This window comes from Panthera pardus, unplaced genomic scaffold (assembly GCF_024362965.1).
Source record: "Panthera pardus isolate Hobbes unplaced genomic scaffold, ASM2436296v1 HiC_scaffold_10, whole genome shotgun sequence".
Classification (NCBI taxonomy): domain Eukaryota; kingdom Metazoa; phylum Chordata; class Mammalia; order Carnivora; family Felidae; genus Panthera; species Panthera pardus.
Window position 1 is genome coordinate 71,934,417 of NW_026526655.1, and position 17,477 is coordinate 71,951,893.

At 37.1% G+C, this 17,477-nt stretch overlaps 1 protein-coding gene across 2 annotated transcripts in view; it reads left to right on the forward strand.

Annotated features, from left to right (window-relative positions):
• LY75 (lymphocyte antigen 75) overlaps positions 1-17,477 on the forward strand; it is a 133,805-nt gene that overhangs the window by 31,063 nt on the left and 85,265 nt on the right. For both annotated transcript variants that reach the window (XM_019457357.2, XM_019457368.2), the window contains exons 9-13: positions 569-679; positions 1,246-1,334; positions 1,480-1,649; positions 4,141-4,340; positions 6,290-6,432. In XM_019457357.2, coding sequence (XP_019312902.2) covers positions 569-679; positions 1,246-1,334; positions 1,480-1,649; positions 4,141-4,340; positions 6,290-6,432 — 713 coding nt within the window. The remainder of the gene's footprint in view (positions 1-568; positions 680-1,245; positions 1,335-1,479; positions 1,650-4,140; positions 4,341-6,289; positions 6,433-17,477) is intronic.

Genomic DNA, 17,477 nt, shown 5'->3' on the forward strand with positions numbered 1-17,477 from the left:
CTCACAGTTTTGTGAGAAGAAACTATCTTGATTTAAAATGAGTTAGATTTCTCAAATTCCACATATGAGTGAAATCATTTTATATCTGTCTTTCTCTGGCTGACTTATTTTGCTTAGTATAATACCCTCCAGTTCCGTCTATGCTGTCGCAGATGGCAAGATTTCATTCTTTTTCATCACCGAGTAGTATTCCATTCATGTGGAATACTTTCCATTCATGTGGAAAAAACTTTATATCCATTAGGGAAGGGAAGGGAAAATCAGATAAAAACAGAGAAGGAGGCAAATCATAAGAGACTCTTAAATACAAAGAACAACTAAGGGTTGATGGGGTGGGGAGTTGAGGGGTGGGAGAAATAGGTGATGGGCATTGAGGAGGGCACCTGTTGGAATGAGCACTGGGTGTTGTATGTTATTGATGAATCACAAGAATTTACTCCTGAAGCCAAGACTGCACTTTATGTTAGCTAACTTGAGAATAAATTAAATAAATAAATAAATTTAGAGTTCAACTCTAAACATATGGCAAATAATTTCTCTGTGGAATTTTTTTTCTATTTTTAAAAAGCTAGGTCAGTGGAAAGTCCAATCATGTGAAGAGAAACTTAAATATGTATGTAAAAAAAAGGGAGAACAAATGAATGATACCACTTCTGATAAGATATGCCCTCCAGATGAGGTATGTAAAATCCCTGTGTAAGTTTTTCTAAGCAATATTACAATTTCTTGGCTAAGGATGGTAGGTAAAACTGAAACAATTCAGACTTGGAAAAATAGAAGAAAGGACTACCTTCTGTTCATTTATGTTAGAATAAATCAGAGGTCAGTGAATCATAACATTTTGGCATTCTTACAGAAGAAAAAACATTATAGGAAAAGGAGTTACCTACTCATGAATTTCTATAAAAATGTATGTGGTTACAATTCTTAATGCTGATATCTTTACTTTCCCCCCGTTTATATTTATCCTGTTCAAAAATAATGCGACCAACAACATTATAGTATGATGAGCTATGCCCTAGAGGTAAAGAGAATTAAGACGCACTGTCTGTCTGATACAGGCTCACACTCTTGTGGGAATTCTCTGTGAAGTTGTATCCTACCTTCATCATGTGAACGAGTTTACTGGCCATGCCCTTAATTTCTCTTAAGTGTGAGATTTTATTAGTGCGGCAGAACTTTGCTTGTCAGAGCAGGGACATCAAGTCTGAAAGACAGTGTGATGATATTTCTCCTTTGATTTAGGACTGGAAAAGACATGGAGAAACCTGTTACAAGATTTACAAGGATGAGGTCCCTTTTGGAACCAAGTGCAATCTGACTATAACTAGCAGGTGTGACCATCAGGAAACATGTACTGGTGAAATTTTAACTCTGGGTCCCTTTGCTAAAGAAACTTCCCAAGAAAAAGATGCATCTTCAATTTATATAGTAATTCAGTCGTAAAAAACACCTACTGGTTTGACTCCTGTTTTGTAGATTTGAGCAAGAATACCTGAATGATATGATTAAAAAGTATACTAACTCTCCAGGAAAATACTTCTGGACTGGCCTCAGAGATACAGATTCACATGGAGAGTATAGCTGGACAGGTGTTGGTGGAGTAAAGCAAGCTGTAACCTTTTCCAACTGGAATTTTCTTGAGCCAGGTGAGTGCCTTAGCCTTTAAAGTAATGGAATCTGACGACTAGTGAAATGCAGTATCCCTCCCAGAGGTGTTCTTCACTTACCTTGGAAATGTGAGGAAAACGATAATCTTCAGGATGACAGTCTATCTGTGGAACTATAAATAGAAGGAGTGGATATGTCTTCCTTATTAAATTCTTGTGAATAATCTAGTAAAAGGAGCTAAAAAACTCAGTTCTTGGAAACTACCTCTAATGGCTCAAAGCTAGAACCATCAGTGTGAGTTTTTTTTTTATCTTTTCCATGTAAGTCTCAAACAGAATCTAGAAGCTTCATTTTGAAGTGTTTTACATTTTCATCTCTCTGCTTATTTCTTTCTCCAAAATTGAATTTATGTTTCATAAAAACAAAATTGTGTTTGTTTCTATTATTCTCAGTGTGTGGGAATTAAGGAGGCAATATATTGTACTTATTCTGAAAGTTAGTTCATCCTCCTTTAACCGGCTCAAAGCATTGAGCATAATTAGCCGTAGAATCAAAATGTTTTGAACAAGAAAGGACTTCGGAAGTCCCTTCTCATTTTATAGTTGAGAAGACAAGAGACTTAGAAAGGTGATTTACTTGACAAATGTTACCTGGTTATTGACTTGCTAAAATTCAGATCCCCTGATTTATAATCTAAAATACGTTTTTTAAATACTTTTTTAATGTTTATTTTATTTTTTTATTTATTTTATTTTTTTATTTTTTAAATTTACATCCAAATTAGCATATAGTGCAACAGTGATTTCAGGAGTAGATTCCTTAGTGCCCCTTACCCGTTTAACCCATCCCCCGCTCCCACAACCCCTCCAGTAACCCTCAGTTTGTGCTCCATATTTATGAGTCTCTTCTGTTTTGTCCCCCTCCCTGTTTTTATATTTTTGAGAGAGAGCGCAGCGGGGAAAGGCAGAGAGATTGGGGGACAGAGGATCTGAAGCAAGATCTGCACTGACAGCAGCAAGCCTGATGCTAGGCTCGAACTCACAAACTGTGAGATCATGACCTGAGCTTAAGTCTGTCACTCAACCAACTGAGCCACCCAGGTGCCTCTAAAATCCTTTTTAGAGGATTTTGGCTTTCTATAAGACTGGAATTATAAAGCATCCAACTTTTCTCTCTTTGGATTATTTGTATTTTTTTTGTTTTTGTACAGTGTGATCACTAAAATCACTCTTTATAATGCAGTAATTTGAACATACGAGTGTATAATGACACACAAAATTTGAAATAGATTCTTGCCACCATAAATGTGAATGGTATGGATAGCAAAGTCATCTTTTCACTTCTAGAAAATGGAGGATACAGGTGCCAATCCTGGTTAAATATCACCTTAAATTATAATGTTCTAATAAATAAAACACCTGGGATTTCTTTTATAGACATTCAGATATCTTAGGGTTGGTGTCATAATCTTCATAGATAAGCCTTAATGATTGAAGAGATGCTCAGAAAGTAGCTACAATGACATTCTCTCAGTCTTTTGGCCAGAAAGACTACCATTAAGCTCTCTTTACCATAATTACTCCCAGCTTCAGCCAGCTTGGTCCATCATGGAGAAGGCATGGGTGGTGGGCTGAACAGGGTGGGGAATAGCACATTCATTCAGGGCAACATAGCATTTTTCTCCCAGTCCCTTGTTCCAATTGCTGACCATGTATGGGACATTAGACAATGCCTGCTTCGTGGAATAGAAATTGGGCCTATTACTTTCCAAACTATGCTCTTCTTGTCTTCTGCCCACTTCAGGCTCTATGGTGTAATATAAAAGGGAGCATGGCACTTTTCAAGTGCTGACTCTACCACTCACTAACTATGGTTATGGCAAGTCACTTATTCTTTATTTGAAAAATGGATCTGATAATACAGACTGTTGCTTAATGTTGTGAATAAATAAAATTCTGGCTGCCATAAAATAAATAGTAAACAACTGTATGTTACCAAACACCTCCTCCTACCTTTATTATACCAGCTCTTCCTGTGGATCTGAATCTGAAAGAGTTCTGTTTTGAGGGTTACTAAGTTGCCTTAAAACTGTTCAAAGTTGTTAAGCTAATATGAATATGAGCCACTTAGGCTACCCTGAGCAGCATAGTGGTTTAGGGTACAGCTCCACATGCAGAACTCCTGGGCTTTAATTCTGGATCAACCACTTACTAAACATTTACTTGAACAAGTCACTAATCCTCACTGTACCTTATTATGACAACAGAACCAATCCTGAGGTTTGTTGTGAGGACTGATTCATTTAATCCTCTTAGAATAGTACTTAGGAAGTAATATACACTTCTCTTTATTATCACCATTGTCATCATCATCATCATCATCATTATTATAAACAATACATTTCTTTCGCCCATTTTCTTTTATATTCTTTCTCCAAACCTTGTCTCAAGTAAAGGGTAAGGACACTAGAAAATGTTTGGACTTTAATTTTCAAATGTAATGTTTAATTAAACTTTCTGTTAACCCCAGCTTCTCCAGGTGGGTGTGTGGTTATGGCTACTGGAAAGTCTCTTGGAAAGTGGGAGGTAAAAGACTGCAGAAAATTCAGAGCACTTTCAATCTGCAAGAAAATAAGTGGGCCCATTGAGCCTGAAGAGGTAGCTCCCAAGCCTGAAGCCCCCTGTCCTGAAGGCTGGCATAGTTTCCCCTCCAGTATTTCTTGTTATAAGGTAAAGTAACATTTTCATTCAATTCCTCAATGAGGTTATCTTTCTACTATCCTAGTCCATATCCTTGTAGAAATTATGTTCCTCCCCAGACACATATGTAACCTACCAAGATGTTTGGGAGCACCATTGAACCTTTGTTATGAGACAGCTCATCCCCACATAAACTCACATCCTACCCAAAAGAACAAGGCCTGGGTGCCTGGGTGGCCCAGTTGGTTAAGCTTCCGACTCTTGATTTCAGCTCAGGTCATGATCTCCCGGTTCACAAGATCGAGCCCCATGTGGGGCTCTGTGTTGACAGCGCAGAGCCTGCTTGGGATTCTCTCTTCCTCTCTCTCTCCCCTCTCACATGCTCATGCCCTCTCTCTCTTCCCCTCAAAATAAAATAAATACAGTTTAAAAAATAAAACAAAACAAAAACAAAAGAGCAAGGCCAGAGTCAGAACTGGCTCTTTCCTAGTGTTCTTTTGTTCTGAGAAGTTGAGTAAGCTACATGCCACCCTGACGCTTTGCTTATGATCCTCCTATCTCTCTAATCCTTGCTATCAAATGAAGAATTCTATCAGTTCTTACAATTAAAAAAAAATTATTTTAGGGCCCGTATCAGTCAGCTGATGCCATCCCCAGTGACTATGACAACAAACATTTAGTCTCATGTTCACAGATCTCTGGGTCAAAAGGGATTGATTGTTTTGGTTTAGGCTTGAATGGTCGAGCTCTGCTTTCAACTGTCGGTCAGCTGTGCTAGGTTCCAGACTCTGAGCTGGATATGCTGCCCTTTGATCTGGGTCTCAGACTTCAAGGGGCAGCAGCTGTCAGGGGCTTGTTCTTCTTATAGTAAATGGCTGGAGCCTAAGAGGCAAGCCTAACCATGTAAGCACATTTCAGGCCTCTGTTCACCTTACCTCCACTAATATGCCATTGATCACTGCAAGTCACATGGCCGGGCCCCAAATCAAGGTATGGGGAAGTATTCTTCCCCAACCAGGAGGTCAAGGCAAGAATGTACAGTTATATGACAGGAATGGAGACTGAAGAATTAGGACTAATAATTCAATCTACCATTGTATCATCTCCGTCTCTTTTTTTTTTTTTTTTTGAAACGACTGTCGTTACTTTGCCATAAAATTAGTCATCACAAACCAAAGAAATAGAAATGGCAAGTTTTGTTTTGCTGACTTCTGTCAATGTTAGACCAGTGCAGTCGGCCCTTTGATTCATCTTCATCAGAAAATAGGCCTGTGCTTAGGCAGGTCTCAGTGTATTATGTTTATAATTATTATTTTTAGCACATTTCTCTGCAGAAGTCCACTCCCAAAGTATTCATATATACCCTTTATAGCCTTGCCTGCTGGTTCAATTTATTTCTCAAGGTCCTAGCAAAGCAGGAGACTATGGTGTCTTGTTGGAGCTGTTCCCCATACTGGCCAAGGAAGGTCATCCATCTGGCACCTGGGTTGGCCTTTAGTTGACATTTTCAGCGGGTCCTATCTGTGTCACAGTGTATGTTTTTTACCTGTTTTTATCACAGGTAAAAATGAAAACATTTTCCTTTTATTATTACGCCTATAAGAATCCATTTCATAAGCCTACACATTTGAATTTACGAAACATAATAAATGAGCAAAGGTAAAAAAAGAGACAAACCAAAAACGGACTCTTACCGATACAAGAACAAACTGACAGTCACCAGAGGGGAGGTGGGTGGGGAGATGAGTGAAATAGGTGAAGAGAATTAAAGAGTGTATTTATCTTGAAGAACACTGAGTAATGTATTGAATTATTGAATCACTACATTGTACACCTGAAATTACTATAACACTGTATGCTAATTATATTTGAATTAAAAACTTAATAAAAAAAGCCTACCGTTTGGCTATAATTAATTTTGAAATTATGAATACTTTATGATTATGCCACAAAACAAATTAACATTGTATTTTGTTAAGCTGTTTCATATAGAAAGAATTGTAAGAAAAAGGAACTGGGAAGAAGCTGAGAGGTTCTGCCAAGCTCTTGGAGGACACCTTCCTAGCTTCAGTCATATGGATGAAATAAAGGAATTTCTTCACTTTTTAATGGACCAGTTCAGGTAATACTTTTAGAATGAGATCTTTCATGCTAAATTTGATGTCCTCCAGTCAGAAGTGACATGTTTTATTTTCTAAAAGAGTCATTCAGTGCTTAGCAGTCATTCAGCATCAAACGTTTTTATGTGCAAGACAGTGTGAATGATTCAAAGGTAAGGAAGATAGACTCCCCATCCTTTATGTAGCATGACCAAATCCAATAGTGGGGATAAGAAAAGTGTGGTGAAAAATCTAGCACAAAGGTAAGGACGGGCCATGGAAATGCTAAGGACAGATGAAGTGCTTTGGGGAGGTATAACTGGGAAAAATGTTATGAAGAAGGATGGATCTTGGAAGGTGAGGCAGTATTTTGAAAAATAAGATAGGAGAAGGTGTTAGAGACAACAAACATTAGCAAACTTACTGAGACCAAGGTGTACAGATACAGTCAAGGAGAAATGAGCCATACCACTTAGTTGGAAAATGAGATTTGGACATTAAAATGGAGCATCCTTGTTCGCCAGGGAAGGAATTTGACCTTAAGTCAATAAGCAAAAAAACCAGACAACAATGTGTGTGTGTGTGTGTGTGTGTGTGTGTGTGTGTGTGTGTGTGTGATACATATGTGCGAAGAGAGGAAGAGAGAGAGAGATTGAGAGATGGTAGGTACATGCAGGGCAAGTAATTCGAAGGCTATTACAGCCCTCATGTGGAAAACTACTTTGAGGATAGACAGTAAGAATGTGAAAATAGGAAAGTAATCAGAGGTGTTATAAACACAGAATCAATAAACCATTGCACTTTTGATGTTACGATGGAAGGATTTCAGGATGATTTTTCTGATATTCTAAGGATGATGTGGAGAAATATGGGCCAAGTGATGTTATCAAAGCAAAAAAAATTTCTCTGAAGCTTTGGGAGCAATCATGAATATGAGGGCCTTCAACTCCACAAATTTATTTTTTTTCTTCCCTAAATTTATGAACTGAAAAGAAGACCCAAATCTGTAAATCAAGGATTTAGGGTATACCAGGCAGAACCATGTCAAGATTACCACTTGGACATACCTTAGTGAATACTTGCCTTATTATTTTGACTCAAAAACCTCAAAGAAAAACAGCAAATAAATAAACAAACAAACAAAACAGGTACCAAAACACAAAATCCAACTAGCTGTCTTTTCTAGGACATTAAATGTAAGAAGGCATTTTAAAACTGACATCTATTGGGGTGCCTGGGTGGCTCGGTCGGTTAAGCGTCCGACTTCGGCTCAGGTCATGATCTCACAGTCCCTGAGTTCGAGCCCCGCGTAGGGCTCTGTGCTGACCGCTCAGAGCCTGGAGCCTGTTTCAGATTCTGTGTCTCCCTCTCTCTCTGCCCCTCCCCTGTTCATGCTGTGTCTCTCTCTGTCTCAAAAATAAATAAACGTTAAAAAAAATTAAAAAAAACCCTGACACCTATCCTGAAACTAACTTTATACTGTATGTTAACTAACTAGAATTTAAATAAAAACTTGAAACAAAAACAAAAACAAAAAAACACCTGACATTTAAAGAGTTTTGAGGTGGAAATGTTTGTAATATATTAATTTTAGTTCTCAACTACATTGCTTTTCATTTGTGAAGATTATAATTAATATAACACTATAGCTTCTTTCTTGAAAAAAAATTCAAAGATGCATTCCAGCTGAGAGATGAAAAAAAATCAAGAACACATGAATAGGTAATTTATTTTAAAAGAATTTGAAGGAAGAGTATATAATGTAAAAACAGCCCCAGTCTACATAATGCAATATATATATATATAATTATAAAAATAGGAAGAAATTATTCTAAATTCTGAAAGAAACCTAAGAATATTTTAACAAGACCAGGTGTTTAACTCTATTTATAAATAAAAACTGGGATATGCTGAGATAAATGGTGGTAAAAAAATGAAAGTATAATAAATTCCTCATTTACCTAGAAGTCATATTTAGAACCATAGATTATGCACATTTTTAAAACAAACTGTGTTCATCTACTGAATATGTAATGGATGAAAAAAGGTTGATATAGCAAACTGTAAAAAAATAAAATAACAAAGCATGAAATCCAATAAAGCCAGGTGACAGAAGACCACATTTATCCATTATCAGTTATATTTATGTCCTAGACTGCAAATTTGCTCAATAATGATATTCGATACTATGCTGTTGAAAGATACCTCATGCAACTCTTGCCATTCTACCCAGCCCAAAGAGTATAATGTTCTTTTCCTAGAAGGAAGAAGCTACAAAGTATTTCAAAATAGAAAATTTTGATAAAAATCTGTATTTTTAACACTTCTTTAAATATTAAACAATAGGACATGTCTTCATATTATAACAGCAATTAGTTAGTCCTGAGTAGCCAGTGACCCACCAAGATAGGGCATCACTCTCCAATTTGTGGTGGTCCCTAATTTATTACTTCTTGACTTACTTTACTTATATTCTTGTCCCATTTTAACCTAAATAGCAATTTAGTTAATGATCACGAACTTAATACCACAAATAAAATGGGAAAATTAAAAGAATGAGCAAAATTCTATTGTGTAAGTGTGAACAAAACCTAAAGTCACAGTATTTTTTTAAAAATTTTTTTAATGTTTATTTTTGAAGGAGAGAGAGACAGAGCATGAGTGGGGAGGGGCAGAGAGAGAGGGAGACACAGAATCCGAAGCAGGCTGCAGGCTCTGAGCCATCAGCACAGAGCCCGATGTGGGACTCGAACCCATGAACTGTGAGATCATGACCTGGGCCAAAGTCTGACACTCAACCGACTGAGCCACCCAGGTGCCCCCTAAAGTCACAGTATTAATATTAGATAAAATACACTTGAAGTAAAAATGCATTGAATGGGGAAATGAGATCTATTTTATCTTGAATGAAGTTACATTCTACAATGAAGTTATAGCAGTCAAAAACCATTACATATTTAAAAATAATAGCATCAAAATATATAAAGCAAAAATACTAATTATATTAGTGAAATTGTCCAACAGATAACAGTAATGGGAGACTTTAACATTTGTCTCATTCATTAACAAGTGAGACAGACAAAAAGGAAATAATGTAGAACATGTGAATAGTATAATTAAGGTTGATTTAATAATATCCTCTTTGTTTCTACATTACAAATTCCATATATACTTTCTCTTAGAGTTCGTTGACTGTATCACTTACAATAATTGATCTAATAGGCTAAAAAGCAAACCTAAAATTACTAAGTGATGAAATTATACAGGTAAATAAGAAGTGAAGTCAAACCCTTTTGTGGCAAAAAAATAAAAACTGTATAAATGACAATGACAACACTCATTCTGAAATTCATGGGATAGAGCCAAAGCTATAGTTGTAGGTACATTAATAGCTTTAAGAGCTTTAATAATTGGGGTGCCTGGGTGGCTCAGCCAGTTGGGCATCTGACTCTTGATTTCAGCTCAGGATGTGAGATTGAGCCCTGTGTCAAGCTCCCGTGTCAAACTCTGCATTGGGCTTTGCTCTGAGCACAGAACCTGCTTGAGATTCTCTCCCTCTCCCTTTTCCCCTGCTTGCACTCACTCTCTCTAAAATAAAATTTTAAAAAAGAGCTTTAATTATTAAATTAAAATAAAGAAAATAAGCATTCACCTAAAAGTAAAAATAAATTTCAACATAAATACAAGGAAACCATAAGAACCAAATAAGTAAATAAATACATAAAGAGAGAGAGAGAGATTTAAAATGAAACTTTAGTAAGGGATTATAAAACTTACTTCATGGAGAAATTTTTAATTGGTAAGACTATGCATAATTCTATGCTGTTACAAATGAAATTGTTAAAATAAATAGTCTCCAGGGAAATACAAATTAGTATACAATTGATTTGATAAGTAGAAACCCAATAATTCAATAGCCATGAAAGAAATGGAAAAAGCTGACAAAGAATTTCTTCTAAGAAAGATAGGAAGTATAACATATGGTTATATATACGAATTTCTTTACATTTTATTTTTTTATTTTTTTATTATATGAAATTTATTGTCAAATTAGTTTCCATACGACATCCAGTGCTCATCCCAAAAGATGCCCTCTTCAATGCCCATCACCGAATTTCTTTACATTTTAAAGCAGAGATCATTGCCTTGTATTTTAGGAGTATAAGCAAGAGCCTGTATTCCATTACATAGAAACTGATGCAGGCATCAGGTTTATTTAACAAACTAGTCTAATTCTGATATCAAAGACTATCAACAACAGCACAAAGAATTACAGACCAACCTCATGACTAGACTTGAAAAAGTAAATACTGGGGCACCTGGGTGGCTCAGTGGGTTGAGCATCTCACTCATGGTTTCAGCTCAAGTCGTGATCTCACGGTGGGGGGGTTTGAGCCCCACATTGGGCTCTGCTCTGACAATGCAGAACTTGCTTGGGATTCTCTCACTCTCTCTCAAAATAAATAAATAAATGTTAAAAAAAGAGAGGGGCACCTGGGTGGCTCAGTGGGTTAAGTGTCCAAATTCAGCTCAGGCCATGATCTCACAGTTTGTGGGTTCAAGCCCTGCAAGGGGCTCTGTGCTGACAGCTCAGAGCCTGGAGCCTGCTTCAGATTCTGTGTCTCCCTCTCTCTCTGCCCTTCCCCCTCTAGCACTCTGTTTCTCTCTCTCTCTCTCTCTCTCTCTCTCTCAAAAATAAATAAATGTTTAAAAAAAAACTTTTTAAAAATCAAACAACAAAAACACACACTATTGTGTTTTTCTCATTAAAGAAAGGGAATTTTCACTACTATGAGCTGGAAACCTGATGTAAAATACAGTACATGTGTTCCATAAATACTCACTTATTAAGCATCTGTTGTAGAAGTTCAGGCATTCTGGACTTCATTTTCCAGCATTAGGAATTAATATACAAGATTTCATTGCACACTAACCTGAGCTAATTGGGATATACAAACTCTTAGTTTCCTTTTGGGGTTAGTGCTTCTTAGCTACTTCCCACAACCTTGTGAGTAGATTTTAATGAATACAAAACTCAGACCAAATCTTTCCACATATATAAACATTTAGTAAATAAACATTCATTGAAGCAGGCACAAAACATTTCATAGAATCTGTTTTGTAACCTTCCAACATCCCATCCAGTCTGTCCTTGGTGTTCCACCCACCACCTTACAAGGAAAGTTCATTTGAGGTAGATTTGACAGTATTCCAGAGACAGAATTCTATTCCCATTAATAGCTGGCATCAGGCAGTTCCAATCACTCGACCCAATGACTGGACATGGGACCATTTAGAGATCAAGCCCCAGCTCCATTTCTTTTTTTAAAAAAAAAGGTTCATTTATTTATTTTGAGAGAGAGATAATGTGAGTGGGGGAGGGGTAGAGAGAGAGGGAGAGAGAGAATCCCAAGCAGGCTGAACACTGTCAGCACAGAGCCCCGCAGGAGGCTGAATCCCATGAACCATGAGATCATGACCTGAGCTGAAATAAAAAATCAGAGGCTCAACTGACTGAGACACCCAGGTACCTCAAGCCCCAGATCATTTGTTATGGTACTGGCTACCAGCCTCAGCAGAAAATAATAACCTTTTATGAAGGGTGAGAGTATCCCTAAATATTTTAGCTATTCCCCATATCTTACATAATTTAAATTCCACCAATGAGAGACCATTTCTAACATCATGCTGGTGAACAAGCTTCTAATTTCTGATCAGATATACACTCATTTCTGATATTCACTCTGCTAATAACCAAAACCTCAGGTGTAGCTTCAGATACCACACATCCTTGTGGTGGCCACCTCTAGAACATACTCTAATACCCTGATGATCCTCCCTGAAGTGAGAATTTTGATCAGGGCAACTTACTGACCCCTATATCTCAAGCTTGACATAATGCAATATCATACTGTCTAAGCTAAAGTATTTTTAAAGCAAAATATTGACATAAACAAACTGGGTTTTGAATAACACCAAGTAAGAGGTTAGAAACCTTTAACTGGAACAGGGAGCCATGGATAAGTAATAAGCAATGAGGTTATAGATATTTATGGGAATCAGTTGATGGAAAATGGAATAACATGTGACATAAGAGCTTCTAAATACAGAATAGATTATACTAAAAAGCAAAACTAAATGCCAGAGGTAATTAAGGAATTTTTTTGTTTCTGATCACACTTGCTGAGTTTCCTTTCAATTAAAATTAATACATGCTCATTATGTAAGATTTGGGGAATATAAAAAATAACACTGAAAAAAATAAAAATCATCTCAAATCCTAGCTCTGTAAACATAGTTATTAGCATTGAATGCTGAACACAGCATTTAATGTGAATCCTTTCTACTTTCTCTCATTCCCATGCATATAGCTTATTTTCCAAAGGATGTACAAGAATCAATGTGTAATTTTTTTCTGACCACAGAAGTAATGTATATTTAATTTAGAAAACAGAAGAGCACAAAGAAACCCCACAAATCACCATAATCCTTTTGTTCATAGGGACCGTATTTTATTTGTACTCTTAAGCCAGCAGCTAATACATGCCATATTAAGGCAGACCGTGTTGTCTGCTTAATATGTGCTCCATTAATAAAGAGATCATTTGCCCATGTTATACTTAAAAAGGTAACATATTCTAAATCCAATTCTGTAACCATGGGTTGAAGGGAAGGAAGGAGGCAAACCCATTTATATCAGAAAATGATTCTAAAGCTTACTCCTCGAACGCCTTACCTTTTTATTGCAGAAATTGACCTTTCTCAGATGTCCATTGCTCATATTGTGTGTTGCATGCCAAGGAGTTAAGTCAGATTACTGCTATACTTCTCACAATCTAAGTTCCACATCTCTATTTGTATTTCAGTGAAAAGGATTCATGGTGCACCAAGTCATTAAGGCTCTAAGATCTTTGTAACTCTTAATGGCAGCCCACCAGGGAAAGCCATTGTAGAGCAAAAATAGTTTTAGGATTAAAGGGGAAAGCCTTGTTTGCAATGCTGTTGCTGCTGTGTGTGCTACCTCCTGTGATGTGGCATGAATGGATTTAGATATAAATCTAAGGCTTTGCAGACTAAGCGCCCTCATCAAATAGTATTTATTGTGGTTTATAGCTGAGATACTGTTTTCCTTAGAAACCAGATGCAGCAGGAAATTTGACTGAGTAAGAATTTTAACACAGATACACATATTAACCTTTTGTGCAATGTCTTCTTAACCTAATACCCTAAAACCATATACTTAGTGCTTGTAGTAGAAGAAATTTATAAAGAGAGAGAGAAATTTTCCATTTGATTTAATTCTCCAGATATGATCCATTTTTTTCCCTCAAATTTTCTTTTTTTATTTAATTTTTTTTAAATGTGTGTTTATTTTTGAGAGAGAGACAGAGTATGAGCAGGGGAGGGGCAAAAGAGAGAGGGAGACACAGACCAAACCAGGCTCCAGGCTCCGAGCTGTCAGTACAGAGCCTGAAGTAGGGCTTGAACTCACGAACTGTAAGATCATGACCTGAGCCAAAGTCGGATGCTCAACTGCTCAACTGACTGAGCCACCCAGATGCCCCTCCCTCAAGTTTTTGAAATCCGCATTGAGGTGTACAATAATTAATGTGATTTCCAATTTGTTCTCCTTATCTGCCTATGGATAAACCAGGTCAAACCAGGAATAAGTTACAATTGAGGAAATATGTTCCACCTCTTACCACACATGGAAAAAAAACCAAGTAGCTACTATTTTCTATATTTATAACACACTAATGAATCTCTTGAAGTGGTAGCTGAAAACTATAAATGTCTGGGTTGAAATGAAATTCAGTCTCAGAAAGTAGTGAATATTAAAATTTTTGGACAATGGGGCAAATTGTGTTTTCTAGGAAACTGTTTTCTGAGATGCTACTGAGGAAGCAAAAAGGAGCTTGAAAGGAAAGGTTTCTAAGTGGGAAAAGTTGGGGCTGAGAGAGGACTGGGTGGAAAGGTTAGAGATAAGATGTCTAAAGAGGATTTCTATGGGAGCTGACTATAGAGTAAATGCAGGTGCCAAGTGATCTTTGACCATCTTCCTGGTTGTACTGTTGATTGTGAAAAGAAGAATATCTAAGGCTTACTTGAGGGAAACACAAAATTTTGCACAAATCCCCAGCCTCAAATATATTATGTGCAAAAATTTGAAAGAAATAAAGTCACGTCTTTAAGTAAATAACAAGGAAGCAAACTTGACCTTCTCTTTTTGTTACCTGTCTGACTTTAATTATATTGTATATGGCAATTATCTAGTCTCTGTGTTTTAGAAATTCAACATTTGGTAGGGGTGGCTCAGTCGGTTAAGCACCCGACTCTTGATTTCAGCTTAGGAGTTCAGGTTATGATCTCACAGTTCATGGGATTGATACCCCCACCCCCACCCACTGTCGGGCTCTGTGAGCACAGAGCCTGCTTGAGATTTTCTCTCTTCCTCTCTCTGCCCCTCCCTTGCTCTCTCTCTCTCTCTCTCTTTCTCTCCCAAAATAAAGAAATAAACTTAAAAAAAAGAAATTATACTGTTGGGATGTATGATAAATTTGGAAGCCTGTTAGAAAGCTCTGAATAGTTGAAGACACAACTACAAATTCTTCTTTTTTTTTTTTTAAATTTTTTTTTTCAACGTTTTTTATTTATTTTTGGGACAGAGAGAGACAGAGCATGAACGGGGGAGGGGCAGTGAGAGAGGGAGACAAAGAATCGGAAACAGGCTCCAGGCTCCGAGCCATCAGCCCAGAGCCCGACGCGGGGCTCGAACTCACGGACCGCGAGATCGTGACCTGGCTGAAGTCGGACGCTCAACCGACTGCGCCACCCAGGCGCCCCTACAAATTCTTCTTATAGCTGCTAAATTCAAATAGGACTTAATTGTCTCCACTGGATTATCCTAAGTCTACAAATGTCTGTATGAAAGAAAACAGTATAACAATAAAGACTAAGGGGATTGTCCTCACATTCCACTGCAATAAGTTTAAAAGCTTAAGGCTGAAAAGACAAAAAGTATTTCTTTATATTAAAATATGAGGGACTCCCATCAGACGAGAGTCCAGGGCCAGATGGCTTTCCAGGGGATTTCTACCAAACATTTAAAGAGGAGTTAACACCTATTCTTTTGAGGCTGTTCAAAAAAATAGAGACTGAAGGAAAACTTCCAAACTCATTCTGTGAGGCCAGCATTACCTTAATTCTAAAACCAAAGACTGTACTAAAAAGGAGAACTACAGACCAATTTCCCTGATGAACATGGATGCAGAAATCCTCAACAAGATACTAGCCAACTGGATCCAACAATACATTAAAAGAATTATTCACCACAATCAAGTGGGATTTATTCCTGGGATGCAGGGCTGGTTCAATATCCACAAATCAATCAATGTGATACATCACATTTATAAAAGAAATGATAAGAACCACATGATCTTCTCAATAGATGCAGAGAAAGCATCTGACAAACTACAGCATCCTTTCTTGATAAAAACCCTCAAGAAAGTAGGGATAGAAGGATCATACTGCAAGATCATAAAAGAAATATGATCTTGAATATATGAAAGACCCACTACTAATAACATCCTCAATGGGGAAAAACTAAGAGCTTCCCTGCTAAGGTCAGGAACAACACAAGGATGTTCACTCTCACTACTGTTATTCAACATAGTGTTGGAAGTCCTAGCCTCAGCAATCAGATAACACAAAGAAACAAAGGCATCCAAATCAGCAAGGAGGAAGTCAAACTTCCACTCTTCGCAGATAACATGATACTTTATGTGGAAAACCCAAAAGATTCTACTAAAAACTGCTAGAACTGATCCATGAATTCAGCATAGTCACAGGATATAAAATCAATGCACAGAAATTGGTTGCATTTCTATACAACAATAATGAAACAGCAGAAAGAGAAATCAAGGAATCGATCCCATTAACAATGGCACCAAACACCATAAAATGCCCAGAAATAAACCTAACCAAAGAGGCGAAAAATCTATGCACTGAAAACTATAGAAACCTTATGAAAGAAATTGAAGAGGACACACAAAAAAAGGAAAAATATTGCATGCTCCTGGATTGGAAGAACAAATATTGTTAAAATGTCGATACTACCCAAAGTAATCTACATATTCAATGCAATCCCTGTCAAAATAACACCAGTATTCTTCACAGAGCTAGAACAAACAATCCCAAAATTTGTATGGAACCAGAAAAGACCCTGAATAGCCAAAGCAATTCTGAAAAAGAAAAGGAAAGCTGGAGGCATCACAATTCCAGACTTGAAGCTATATTACAAAGCTGTAATCATCAAGAGAATATAGTACTGGCACAAAAACAGACACATAGATCAATGGAACAGAATAGAGAACCCAGAAATGGACCCACAAACGTATGACCAACTAATCTTAGACAAAGCAGGAAAGAATATCCAATGGAATAAAGACAGTCTCGTAAGCAAATGGTGTTGGGAAAACTGGACAGCAACATGCAGAAGAATGAACCTGAACCACTTTCTTACACCATACACAAAAATAAACTCAAAATGGATGAAAGACCTAAATGTAAGACAGGAAGTCATCAAAATCCTAGAGGAGAAAACAGGAAACAACCTCTTTGACCTCGGCCACAGCAACTTCTAACTTGACATGTCTCCGGAGGCAAAGGAAATAAAAGCAAAAATGAACTATTGGGACCTCATCAAGGTAAACTATTGGGACCTCATCATAGTGAAGGAAACAATCAGCAAAACTAAAAGGCAAACAATGGAATGGGAGAAGGTGTTTGCAAATGACATATCAGATAAAGGGCTAGTATCCAAAATCTATGAAGAACGTATCAAACTCAACACCCAAAAAACAATCCAGTGAAGAATGGGCAAAAGACATAAATAGACAATTTTCCAAAGAAAATATCCAGATGGCTAACAGACACATGAAAAGATGCTCAACATCACTCATCATCAGGGGAATACAAATCAAAACCACAATGAAATACCACCTCACACTTGTCAGAATGGCTAAAATTAACAACCCAGGCAACAACAGATGTTGGTGAGGATGTGGAG